The sequence below is a fragment of the Canis lupus genome, chromosome 17, assembly GCF_011100685.1.
Source record: "Canis lupus familiaris isolate Mischka breed German Shepherd chromosome 17, alternate assembly UU_Cfam_GSD_1.0, whole genome shotgun sequence".
NCBI classification, from domain to species: domain Eukaryota; kingdom Metazoa; phylum Chordata; class Mammalia; order Carnivora; family Canidae; genus Canis; species Canis lupus.
In genome coordinates, this window is record NC_049238.1 from 25,735,693 (window position 1) to 25,748,949 (window position 13,257).

Here is a 13,257-nt window from a genome sequence, read left to right on the forward strand (position 1 = left end):
GTATTCATTTGGATTTATCTCATAATTCCATTTCATTCCTCTGTTTTCTTTTGTGCTGAAATCAGTATGATTTTCTTTATTGGAAAAGTATTCTGTATGGTCTCCTTTTGTTTTTGTCTACTGATGATGAATAAGCTTCATTTTTGGAGGAGGGAATTTTCAGCTTTTTAAAAATAATTAGATGAACAAACCATACAGCTATTATCCAGATTCCAGTATTATTGATATTTTTCACATTACTTTTATCTCTCTTAGCTGAAAAAGGAATCCTAGATATGATACCATTTTTCTCTCTCTCTCTCCATATATATATATATCATATATAACCTTAAACAATGTGGATAGATTCTATAATAACTGATGCCATTTTTATTAATATAAACTATAATTAATCCTAATGCATTTTGATCATAACCAACTAAATTAGCATAATCAGTTCCATGTTGTGATCTGTTTTCCATACATAATTAAATTTATCTGAATGTCACACCAATAAATCTCACATTTCGCTTATTAGATCCAGAAGTGTCCTCTTCATTCTCAAAGTATATTTTGACATGTTACAGAATTCTAGTTATTATTTCTGTGATGTTGCTATATTCAGTTTCATTTGTATTTAACCTGCTTAGGATTCATAGGGCTTCTTGAATCCTTACTTGATACCTTCCATCAGCTTTAGAAAGATCTCAGCTGTTAACTGTGCATTGTTTCTGACCTGTTTTCTGTGTTCTCTGTTTTGTGTTTCCAATTTTATATGTGTTTAAGATGTACAATTTATTGGTTTGATGGATTTATGTATTATAGAATGATTACCACCATAGCAATTCCATGTGTGTTATACTTCAGTATAAATGATACAGTTCTCCATTTTTTAACCTCTCCACTCACTATGGGTATTTTCTTCTAATTCGTCTTAGTTTACTAATTCTCTCTTCTGTGTTATTATTTATGGGAAAAACTATCCTTTTCCCACTCTATTGCAGTGTTACCACTGTTAAAAATCATGTCTCTGCTGTTGGCATGAGTCTGTTTTTGTTCCATTGGTCCATTTGTCTAGCCTTATGCCAATACCTAATTGTCTTAATTATTGTAACTTTATATTAAGCTTTGAAATCTGATAGTATATGTTCACCAGGGCTTTTTTTCCTTCTTTTTTGGTAGACTTAAAAAATTGATATAAAGTTTGTTGTGCAGTCATTATCACTGTCTAATTCAAGAATATTTCCACTACACCATAAAGAGATTTCGTAATCATTAGGCGTCACTCCCAATTCCCATTCCCCTCCATTGCCTGGCTATCAGTAATCTATGTTGTGTCTCTTTGGATTTGCCTATCCCATACATTTTATATAAATGTGGAATTGTATTGTTTGTGGTCCTTTTTTGTCTGGCTTCTTTCACTTAGTATAATGTTTTCATGTTTCATCCATTTAGTGTGTATCAGTACATAATTCTTTTTTATGACTGAATTGTATTCCATTGTATGGATATACCATTTTTATAACAATTTCTATGTACCTCCTTTTGTTTATCTACTACTAACAGGCATGTTACTTCTTTTTACCTGTTAAAAAAAATACTGCTATGCAGTATATTTGTGTACATTTTTGTGTTTTCAGTTCTCTTGAACATATACATAGAAGTGGAATCCATCATTTTCACCATTTTTCTTTTTTTTTTTTTTAAGATTTTATTTTTTTATTCATAAGAGACACAGAGAGAGGCAGAGACATAGGCGGAGTGAGAAGCAGGCTCCCTGCAAGGAGCCCGATGCGGAACTCGATCCCGGGCCCTGGGATCACACACGGAGATGAAGGCAGATGCTCAAATGCTGAGCCACCCAGGCACCCCCACCATTTTTCTTCTTAAAGAATGTTTTTCTTAAAGATTCTGTGTATTTTTTATTTGTTTTTCCCCTGCTTTATCGAGATATAGTTGACATATAATATTAGCAAGTTTAAGGTGTACAATACAGTGTTTTGATACATTAATGTATTATAGAATGATTACCACCATAGCATTAGCTAATACCTCTGTCTTATCATGTAACTACCAGTTCTTTTTCTGTGGGGAGAACATTTCAGATCTACTCTTAACCACTTTCAAGTGTATAATACAGCATTATTATCATCAAGATGCTATACATTAGATCTCTGTATTTCCATTTAAATTTTAGAGTCAACTTGTTAAATTTTAAATTTTTTTTTTTAAATTTTTATTTATTTATGATAGTCACAGAGAGAGAGAGAGAGGCGCAGAGACACAGGCAGAGGGAGAAGCAGGCTCCATGCACCGGGAGCCCGACATGGGATTCGATCCCGGGTCTCCAGGATCGCGTCCTGGGCCAAAGGCAGGCGCCAAACCGCTGCGCCACCCAGGGATCCCTCTTGTTTTTTTATAAAAGGTTTTATTTATTCATTCATGAGAGAGAGAGAGAAAGAGGCAGAGACACAGGCAGAGGGGGAAGCAGGCACCATGCAGGGAGCCCGATGTAGGACTCGATCCTAGGACTCCAGGATCACGCCCTGGGTTGAAGGCAGGTGCTAAACCGCTGAGCCACCCAGGGATCCCGTTAAGAGTTTTTCTAATCATTCTTTTTTTTTCTTCTTCTTCTTCTTGTGCTTTCTAGGGCTTTCTGTGTGATACCGAATAGAAATGGTGGTCTCATCATTTTTATTTTGTTCTCATCTCCATTATTTTTATATCTGGTTTTTGAGGCACTTATATAAAAATAGAAAAAGATATTGAAAATTCAGACTGGCTAAACGATTTTAAAATTTTGTAGTAGTAGGATGACTTTACTTCTTTTGGATTATTTATGTCTCTCAAGTGTTTCTGGTGACTTAATTCATTTTCCCATAAGTGTTATTTAGGCATGGGATTTTAAAGTGAGTAAAGGGCTAAACTCTACATGGTTAATATTGAAAATTAATTATCCCAAAGGTACTAGTACAATATCAGTAAGTGTAATAATTATCCCTCTACAGTTGGAATTAATAGCTGTTTCATTGGTGGACCATTAGATGAAGTGGATGGATTTCATTTTGGGGCACATAGCTTATGTGAGTTATGATTGCTCTTTCTTTGACCATGCTTATATAGTTGGATTCTTGGAAGTTAAATGACGTGTGGTGTGGCTGTTCTGTAATAAGTGTGTTTTGTTTAAGTTGAGGACACTTTTAATTGTAAGAGGCTATGGACAGGTTCATTTATTGCTATCTTCTTGATTACAGCTTAGTTTTTTAAATAGTGTTTTTTTTTTTTTTTTTTTAAATCCTGGCACAGTATAGCATTGTTAGATGTTAGGATAGGCTGTCAGGATACCTGAGTGTTTTTTTGTTTTGTTTTGTTTTGTTTTGTTTTTGTTTTTTTTTTTGCAAGGTGAAGATGCAAAGATAAAAGGAGTTGATATAACTTCCATGCTTTGCCCTTCCATTGGTTTTGGTTTCACATAATCTGTGGTTCCAACTCTAGTTCTACCACTATGAGCTCAATTTCTTTGAGCCATTAACTAAGAAACAGAGTTTTAGTATCTGCTTCCCAGTGTTGTTCATCTATTGAATAGGTAATTAATTAAAACCGTGTCACATGATAATTCATTCTAAACATTTGCTATTATTGTAGTGGTTATTCTTCCCCAGTATAACTTTCTAGTAAAGGCCTGTTATAATATAAATATTAATGCTGTTATTGAACTTGGTCTTTATTTCTTGTTTTGTGCTGACTTGTTTCATTAAGTTGTGAAATTAAGCTTTTATTTTACTTTTTTCTGTAATGTTTTCAACAAATATTGGTACATAAATATTTATGGGGAGAGTGATTTTTATAATGTATATTTGAGTAACATTGAAAAGGAAAGTCAAAGAAATTATTCAACTTAAAGGATTTTGTAGAGCCTTTAATGATGATAATGTTCATGGCTAAGCAGTATGTGCCAGACTTACCTGACATGGGTAAAATTGGATATGTTTCTCTCCATATTAGTGTTCTGGGAAGCATATGGTAGGAAACTTTGCTTTACATATTCTGCATGGGACAGACTTGGTCTAGCCTGTGGTTGGTTGGTTTGTTTGTTTGTTTATTTATTTTTAAAGGTTTTATTTATTTACTCCTAAGAGACACAGAGAGAGAGAGAGGGGGGCACATAGACATAGGCAGAGGGAGAAGCAGGCTCCATGCAAGGAACCTGATGTAGGACTCTATCCTGGGACCCCGGGATCACACCCTGAGCCAAAGGCAGATGCCCAACCACTGAGCCACCCAGGCGTCCCTAGGCTGTGCTTTAAAATGAAGAAATAAGTGTCATCAGATTTTAAAAATTATGTTCTTTTTCTTTTTAATATTTTATTTATTTATTCACAAGAGACGCAAAGATAGAGGCAGAGGCATAGATAGAGGGAGAAGCAGGCTCCCCGCAGGGAGCTCGATGTGGGATCATGCCCTGAGCAAAGACAGACACTCAACCACTGAACTACCTAGGCGTCCCTTAAATGATGTTCTTATATTGAAGGGCTTTTTGGAATTCTTTGGGGGAGCGAGAGGGAGGTATTGCTTTGGAAAACTTAATAAAGCATATTTGAGTTTATTCATTATGTTTGAATTATATAATAAGATTACTCTCATTTTGTGTTATTTTAGCCATAAGAAATGAAATTTCTTATATGCTGAAAATATTTTTAAGCTCAAAAAGTACACTAATTTTTCTTTGATTTAGAAGTAGTTTCCCGATCCCTTAAATTCAAATACTATTACTGTTAATCAATATACTTTTACCATTAAGATTCCTCTATTGATACTCTATAGATTCTTATCTTTTAAAATGAGACTAGAGTTTTAATGTCCAGATAATATACTTGGAATATGTTTCTGTGTGAACCTTTTCCTCATTCCTTTTTTCCCCCCTTGTCTTATGCCAGTGAGTTCCTTCGGGGTTACTCCTGCAGTAGGTGGACTGTCATCGGGGACAGTTGGGGAAGCTTCGACAGCCCTGAGTTCAGCAGCCCAGGTAGCTTTGCAGTCTCTCTCTCATGCAATGGCGTCAGCCGAGCAACAGCTGCAGGTGCTGCAAGAGAAACAGCAGCAGCTTTTGAAGCTTCAGCAACAGGTTGGAGACTCTTTGGCTCTTTGTTCATGCTGTCTCTAAACTTCAAAAGCTGAAAAAGTACTGTAAAAATGACCCATTAATTTCGTAAAGGAAAGTAGGTTGACCGATCTGAGCTAATCAGTTTCTACAAAAATGGAGGTAACGTCTTTGTGATATATCTAAATTTGATAAATATCTGAGGGAATATAATTGATATTTTTGGGAGTTATCTCTAAGTAAAAATCCATCCTGTTTCAACACTCTTGGTCAAATGTTACAGTTACTAACTGTAAAAATACTAATTGTATTTTTTGAACCTGAGAACCTGAAACATTTTAGAGATGAATTGAATTCACATGGATTAAAATTTAGTAATAATGGCAGATGTTTTGGAGATTTCAGTGCTCGCTTCGGCCGCACATATACTAAAATTGGAGATTTCATTGTGGTCTAAATGCAACCTGTGCATTTGTAGGTGACATTGTATCAGGTTAGGCGCTGTGAGAATCTACCTCCTCCTGTTAATATTTTGCTTTGAGGAGAACTTTGTTTCCTTATTACATCTACTTGTTCTTCTTTTCCACCTTTGCTTTGTAGAAGTCCTCGTTCCCCAAAACAGGAGAAATTGTATATCAGATATTTAATGATGTTTAAATAGTGAAGAAATACTCAATTCATGTTGAGTCCATTTTTTTATTAATTTCAGTTTTATTTAACTAAGATCTAGTTAATCAGATCATCTTTATCTTTTTAAGCTCTTCCTGTGTAGTATTCCCCACAGTTTGGGCAGGCAAGACTAGTCTATATGTTGTGGCTTTTACTTCTTTTACAGAAAGCAAAGCTGGAAGCCAAGTTACATCAGACGACAGCTGCAGCAGCTGCTGCGGCATCGGCAGCCTCAGCAGTAGGTCCTGTTCACAACTCTGTGCCTTCCAACCCAGCGGCAGCCCCCGGCTTCTTCATCCACCCATCTGATGTTATTCCACCCACTCCAAAAACAACACCACTTTTTATGACTCCACCACTCACCCCACCCAATGAAGCAGTTTCTGTTGTGATTAATGCCGAACTTGCACAGCTTTTCCCAGGCTCAGTTATTGATCCCCCAACAGTCAATCTTGCTGCACATAACAAAAATTCCAACAAGTCCAGAATGGTAAATTATATTTTAAATAGGTGTTCGCTTAGACATTTAAAAATATTTTGATGTATACGCTAACATGAGAAGGCAAAATTTTCTTATACAAGCTTAATACATTAAATTAGATTGTTTTGTAAAGTATTACAAAATATACATCAGGAAATGAGACTTGTTTGTATTACAGTTACTAGTTTGTATAGAGCAAGAGTAATATCAATATAGAGTTATACTTTTTTCTTTTCTAGAATCCACTTGGTTCTGGTCTAGCTCTTGCAATTTCTCATGCTTCACATTTTCTTCAACCTCCACCCCACCAGTCCATTATTATAGAGCGAATGCATTCAGGTAATGTTTGACTTTCTTAAAATACTGTTTTTTGCCTAGTCTGCCAGTCCTTTGAGTCTTAATATTATGTAGTTTGATTTTCCTTTGCAAATAAATCCCATTTGTTCCTGGGTAAGTACATTTTATTAAGAATAAGCACTACATAAGGCTCAACTGTGTGCTCACCATGTTGAATGTAGGAATGCTGATGGGTAGGGTAGCTAATTCTGACTAGACCTTGAATCTGACCTATATGTGAATCACGCCTGTTGAACTGTGATAGACATAAGTATCTATTCCATTATAGCTGCTCAGTCATCATTACATTAGAAATTACACTTTAGTATTCTTAAGACCAACACTCTGCTGTTGAAATAATTTCCAGAAAATAGAGAGAATTACTGTTGATTTTAATAACTGAGTAAGATTAATAATACTGCATGGTCTCAATAATTGAAATTTTACCAAAGTTTATAGCCGTATTTTTATGCCAGTGATCTGTGACTGGGATAGGTGCTTTCAGTTAGAGCATATTTACTAGTAAACTACAGGCAATTTAACCTTACAATCCTGCCAAACTGTTAGCTCTGGGCTTGAGCTGCCGCAGAGTTCACCAGAATCCGTCCATGTGATTTATAGAAGAGAATAATATGAATATAATGGATACTGTGTTACCTTTCATCACATGAATAGTTGAACCATATTTGCTTTATTGCATTGAGCTGTTTCTTCTTTGGAAGAGAGTTTTTAAAAAATAAAATTCTTAATGGTCTTTTCTGTTCAACTAATACTCCACTGGTATCACCATTGGTGTTTGTAACCATGTAAATGGTTTAGAGGGGGATTTGTTGGTGTGCAGTGTTATGAAATATGAGCAGTTGTTTATACTGAAGTTTGGTTTTTATCAATGGAATTGACTATAGGATATAGAATTACATTCTTTGTTATTTAATAGTTTTTCTGTTTAGGTAAGTATGGGTAACTACCTTTTTGTTTTAAACTAGCTTCACTGAAAGTAGCACAAGTTCTAGCAGTTTATTTGATCCCTTCACTGTGACATGCAGCTGTCAAGGTTATTAGGTGCTCCTCACCCCAACCTGGTAAAGAAGAAAAAGAATTCTGTTATTAATGATTCTGTTATTGTTTCACTAATTGGGCTTATTCTGAAATGTGTATGAGATGAGAGATGCAAATCTGTTCTTTCTTCCATTCATCTCATCATTTTTGCTTCTCAGTAGTATGAACATCTCAGCCATGCAGAGTATGATTCTAATGGTTACACAGAGGCATACTGCCTCTTTAGCATGGCCCTTGAGAGTAAGCCATCGACTTCACCTGGTACTAAACTGAAGAGACCGTGGTGGTGTCAGGACCTGGGCAAAAAAAGCTGTGTCTATCTTTCCTGGAGGATCACCCCAAGAGATTTTTTTTTAATTATTTTATTTATTTATTTATTTGAGAGAGAGCCTGAGAGAGAAGAGAGAGTGAGCACAAGCTGGGGGAGCAGCAGGCAGAGGGAGAGGGGGAAGCAGACTCCTCCCTGAGCATGAAGTCCAATGTGGGGCTCGATGCCAGGATCCTGGGATCATGACCTTAGCTAAAAGCAGATGCTTAACTGACTAAGCCACCCAGGTGCCCTAAGAGTTTTTTTTTTAGTGGTAGTAATTACATATGCTTTTTACCTTGTACTTTTACTTTACACTGTAACCTCAATGTGAGCTCTAACTCTGGAAGAAGTTAAACAAGACTTGAGATAGCTAAAATCAAGCCATACAGTATGATATTAATGTATCTTGTTGGGAGTTTTTATAAAAATGACCAGATGACTGGAATATCAGATACTTTCTGAATTAATCTGTATACTATTTTTGAGAATAAAATTTTTCTACTCTAATGTTTTAAATTAAACTTGTCTGTACAATTGATTGCCATCATAGTAACAAACTTACACTTACATATTTTTTACTTAAGTCTTAGCATGGATTGAGGTTTCAGAAAATTTTTGAGGGCTACTTATTTATTTTCCTTCCCATTTATTTATAGTTGAATAAGTTGATTTCCTATTTTAAATTTTTTTTTATTTATTTACGATAGTTACACACACAGAAAGAGAGAGAGAGAGAGAGAGAGAGAGAGAGAGGCAGAGACACAGGCAGAGGGAGAAGCAGGCTCCATGCACCGGGAGCCCGACGTGGGATTCGATCCCGGGTCTCCAGGATCGCGCCCTGAGCCAAAGACAGGCGCTAAACCGCTGCGTCACCCAGGGATCCCTGATTTCCTATTTTAATATGAGTGTTCCCAACTGTTTTTGAATCTGTCTTTTGGTTAATTGAAACAATGATATTTTTTTGTCAACTCTGCGCGCGCTCTCTCTCTCTCTCTCTCCCCCCCCCCCCCCCCAATAGGAGCAAGGAGATTTGTGACCTTGGATTTTGGCAGACCAATACTGTTGACAGATGTATTGATTCCCACTTGTGGAGACTTGGCTTCCTTATCAATTGACATTTGGACATTAGGAGAAGAGGTGGATGGGAGGCGACTGGTAGTGGCAACTGATATAAGCACCCATTCACTAATTCTGCATGATTTGATACCACCGCCTGTGTGCAGATTCATGAAGGTAAAGAACTTAAAGACAATGAATTGATATGCTTTCTCTGTTTCTGCTAAGCTATGAAAGATACTCAGACATATAATTAAAAAGTATAACGATCTTTTTAAATATGTTGCTCAGAATTGTATTTTTGCAGATTGTTGTGTTATGTGTATTAATTTTTTTTTTTTTTTTTTTTTAAATTTCAGATCACTGTCATTGGGCGTTATGGAAGTACAAATGCCCGAGCCAAAATCCCACTAGGATTTTACTACGGTCATACATATATCTTGCCTTGGGAAAGCGAACTGAAGTTAATGCATGATCCTTTAAGGGGAGAGGGTGAATCTGCAAACCAACCAGAAATTGACCAGCATTTAGCAATGATGGTTGCTCTACAAGAGGATATACAGTGCAGGTTATTAGAAAATTGCAGTATATTTTAATCATACTGGAACCCTTTATTTTGTATGTCTTACATATATTTTTTCAAAAAATATCTTTGCATAGATATATAGAAAAGAACAAAAGAATGAAGCATCTGGTTGGCTCAGTGTTGTAAGTTTTGAGCCCCATGTTGGGTGTAGAGATTACTAAAAAATAAGTAAATAAATAAACTTTAAAAAAAGAAGAAATGGAGGTTAGAAACTAGAATGTTACAATAATATTTCATAAATTAAAATATTGTGATTAAATAATTGGCTTCATTTAGTATTTAATAATCGATTAATTCTTCTTAATGTTAACGTGTTTTAGAGATTCAGTTTTTAGTTTACGTTTGTACACCTAGATCAAAGAGAACGTTGCAGGAATTATTTTGTACATTTATTTTTTACTTACAGATATAACTTAGCTTGTCATCGACTAGAAACTCTTCTGCAAAGTATTGATCTTCCTCCTCTCAACAGTGCTAACAACGCACAGTATTTTTTGCGAAAACCAGACAAAGCAGTTGAGGAAGACAGTAGAGTTTTTTCTGCCTATCAAGACTGCATTCAGCTACAGCTTCAACTGAATTTGGCTCATAATGCAGTGCAGAGGCTCAAAGTAGCTCTTGGTGCAAGTCGGAAGACGTTAAGTGAAACATCAGATCCAAAAGATTTAATTCAGACGTCTTCCACAGAGCAGTTGCGTACCATCATCAGATATTTATTGGACACTTTGCTCAGTCTCCTTCACTCTTCCAATGGTTTGTATTTGGAAATGTGTTTGATATGATTTTGTTGCATATTTTGTTATCGTGTTAATATTTCCTGATTATTGTTCATTTTGATATTCTTTCTAATGTGAGTATTTATGAAATGTGTATTTAGGTTAACCCCCTCACTCCGCCCCCCCATATTTCTCCTTTTTTTAAAAAAAATGATTTTTGATTATTTTTTTTAAGTCTTTGCTGTTGGTGTGGTGTATCATTTGTTGTTGGCAAAATATTGTTATTGTGAAACTGTTAATAAATTGCTAACAATATACTATGATTTTTCTAACCGAGAGCTATTGTTGATCATTACACATGCATACACATACATACTCAAATATCTGGTACACCCAATGCCACATAGAAGAAATATAGTTGATTCAAATGCTAGCTTTTTTCCTCCTCCAGTATTTAACAATTAAAATTCTACATGTGAAGAATAAATAAATGAATACCAAAATAAATAGAATATAATTGTGTATCGATTGCTGTTGAAGAAGAAACTGTATTTAGGTATGCTGATACTGATATTACAGCATACACTTAAATAGGAAATTTTATTTTCTGTTTTGTAATAGGACACTCTGTTCCTGCAGTTTTGCAGAGCACATTTCATGCCCAGGCCTGTGAAGAGCTTTTTAAACACTTGTGCATCAGTGGAACCCCAAAGATACGGTTGCATACTGGTCTTCTACTTGTTCAACTCTGTGGTGGTGAAAGATGGTGGGGTCAGTTTCTTTCTAATGTTCTTCAGGAATTGTACAATTCAGAGCAGCTTCTCATCTTTCCACAAGATAGGTAGGTCGGAAAATATTGGAGTTGTTTTTTATTAGTAATTTCTACTTTTCACAGTTAGGGTTCAGATTTTGAAATCCTGTGTATGTGGATACTGAGCAGAGAAATGAAGCGTGTCTTTCCAGGGTTTGGGAATGCCCAGTTAAGCACGCTTTGAAGAAAATTATACATAATACAACTAAACTATATTCTTTAGTTTCCTCATTTGCATCTGTAGAGTTTATAGATCTGTGTTTATAAGTATTCCTAATAGATTGCTTTTTTTAAAATATTTTTTTCTTTATTTATTTATGTGATAGTCACAGAGAGAGAGAGAGAGAGAGGCAGAGACACAGGCAGAGGGAGAAGCAGGCTCCATGCACCGGGAGCCTGACGTGGGATTCGATCCCGGGTCTCCAGGATTGCGCCCTGGGCCAAAGGCAGGCGCCAAACCGCTGCGCCACCCAGGGATCCCCTAATAGATTGTTACTTTATGTATTATATGTATTCATTTGAGACTATGATAAAATTTTCTGAACTTTTTATGGATATAGTTAGGAAATATAAGAAAGAGTTTGAAAAGAGCTAATTTTAGCATCATAGCTCCAGATAATAAATCATGCTAAGAACCACATACCCTGTCATTTATCTATTAAATTTCAGTGTGAAGACCCCTGGGTGGCTCAATGGTTGAGCATCTGCCTTCGGCTCAAGTTGTGATTATGGAGTCCTGGGATCAAGTCCCACATCGGGTTCCCTGAAGGGAGCCTGCTTCTCCATCTGCCTATGTCTCTGCCTCTCTTTGTGTCTCTCATGAATAAATAAATAAAATCTTGAAAAAAAAAATAAATTTCAATGTGAATTTTTTTTAAATGAGCAAATTGATTCATAATGGTATTTTATTTACATCTCTTTTAGGGTCTTCATGCTACTTTCCTGCATTGGTCAAAGATCACTTAGTAATAGTGGAGTATTAGAAAGCTTGCTTAATCTTTTGGATAATTTATTGTCACCTCTTCAGCCACAGTTACCCATGCATAGGAGAACTGAAGGTATTATTTAAAGTGGTTTTCTTTAGTATAAATATAAGATTCACTTAAATATTGTTTTTATAAAATAACTAGTGTGAAGTATTTTAATATTAATTGCTGCAAGTTTTGTTAATATTTTTATGCTATAGCGTTTTTAGAATGTAGACACTCGTGATTGACTGTCATGGTTATTGCTTTTTAAATCTATTACCTTTTCATTATATGAATTTTGAACTTGGAAACTATTATGCATTTTTTGGGAGGGGAACTTTCATAACTAAAATCAGACTCTCAAAATCTCAATTTTAGACACAGTTGCTTTTCTGGTCATAATATGTTTCACTTGAGTAAAGAAATTGTTATTGGAACGAAAACTTTAGAACTTAGTTTAAAACTATGGAAAGTTGAGAGATTTTTAAATTGAGTTACCTAGAAGTCTGAGAATAGGACCTTATGCCTTGTTTCCTGGTTTATAAATTATTATCTCTTGGATTCAACCTGTAATCAAGAATCTATTTTCATACCATAAAATATTTGTCTTCCATTAGGTTCAATGTGTGACTCAGTTGGTGGCCATAGGTCCCAATTTTGAAGCTAATTATAAATAAATATTAATGTTAGTAGTGATAAGGTAATCTTGAATTTATAAAATGCTTTATCTCATAATTATCTTCTCAAGATCTTATTAGAACTCTTAGAGTCATCTGGTTATTTTTTCTGCTGTCATCTTTGTATAGGAGTATTAGATATTCCCATGATCAGTTGGGTCGTCATGCTGGTGTCCAGGTTGCTGGATTATGTGGCCACTGTTGAAGACGAAGCAGCAGCTGCAAAGAAGCCTCTGAATGGTAAAGACAGGGAGAGGTTTCTGACAGGTATCAGAAGTTTATAATAATCTGTTGGTGGGGATTTTGAGTGACTACACGGTTGTTCCAGAACTGGCTATTGGCCTGGAAGTTCCAGCTGTATGTAATTTATGTAAAATATGAATTAAATTTACCAGGAATCTGTTTTAAGGATAGAATTTATTTTTGAAGGATTATATGGACAAGCCCCTTATGACTTTTTAGTGTCTAAATGCAACCATGTAAAAACAAAAAACAAAACAAAACCAAA

General features: G+C 35.4%; 1 protein-coding gene across 16 annotated transcripts in view; it reads left to right on the forward strand.

The window, feature by feature from the left end:
- Window positions 1–13,257, forward strand: part of BIRC6 (baculoviral IAP repeat containing 6) — a 230,691-nt gene that overhangs the window by 84,397 nt on the left and 133,037 nt on the right. For 5 of the 16 annotated variants that reach the window (XR_005372291.1, XM_038561222.1, XM_038561223.1 and 2 more), the window contains 10 exons: window positions 2,988–3,062; window positions 4,917–5,104; window positions 5,916–6,239; window positions 6,470–6,569; window positions 8,954–9,168; window positions 9,351–9,559; window positions 9,984–10,330; window positions 10,915–11,134; window positions 12,029–12,162; window positions 12,879–13,016. Coding sequence is in view for 15 of the 16 variants with exons in the window: in XM_038561222.1 (XP_038417150.1) it covers window positions 2,988–3,062; window positions 4,917–5,104; window positions 5,916–6,239; window positions 6,470–6,569; window positions 8,954–9,168; window positions 9,351–9,559; window positions 9,984–10,330; window positions 10,915–11,134; window positions 12,029–12,162; window positions 12,879–13,016 (1,950 nt within the window). In the remaining variant the exon portion in view is untranslated. The remainder of the gene's footprint in view (window positions 1–2,987; window positions 3,063–4,916; window positions 5,105–5,915; window positions 6,240–6,469; window positions 6,570–8,953; window positions 9,169–9,350; window positions 9,560–9,983; window positions 10,331–10,914; window positions 11,135–12,028; window positions 12,163–12,878; window positions 13,017–13,257) is intronic. The other 11 variants (XM_038561228.1, XM_038561227.1, XM_038561230.1 and 8 more) reach the window with 7 other exon arrangements.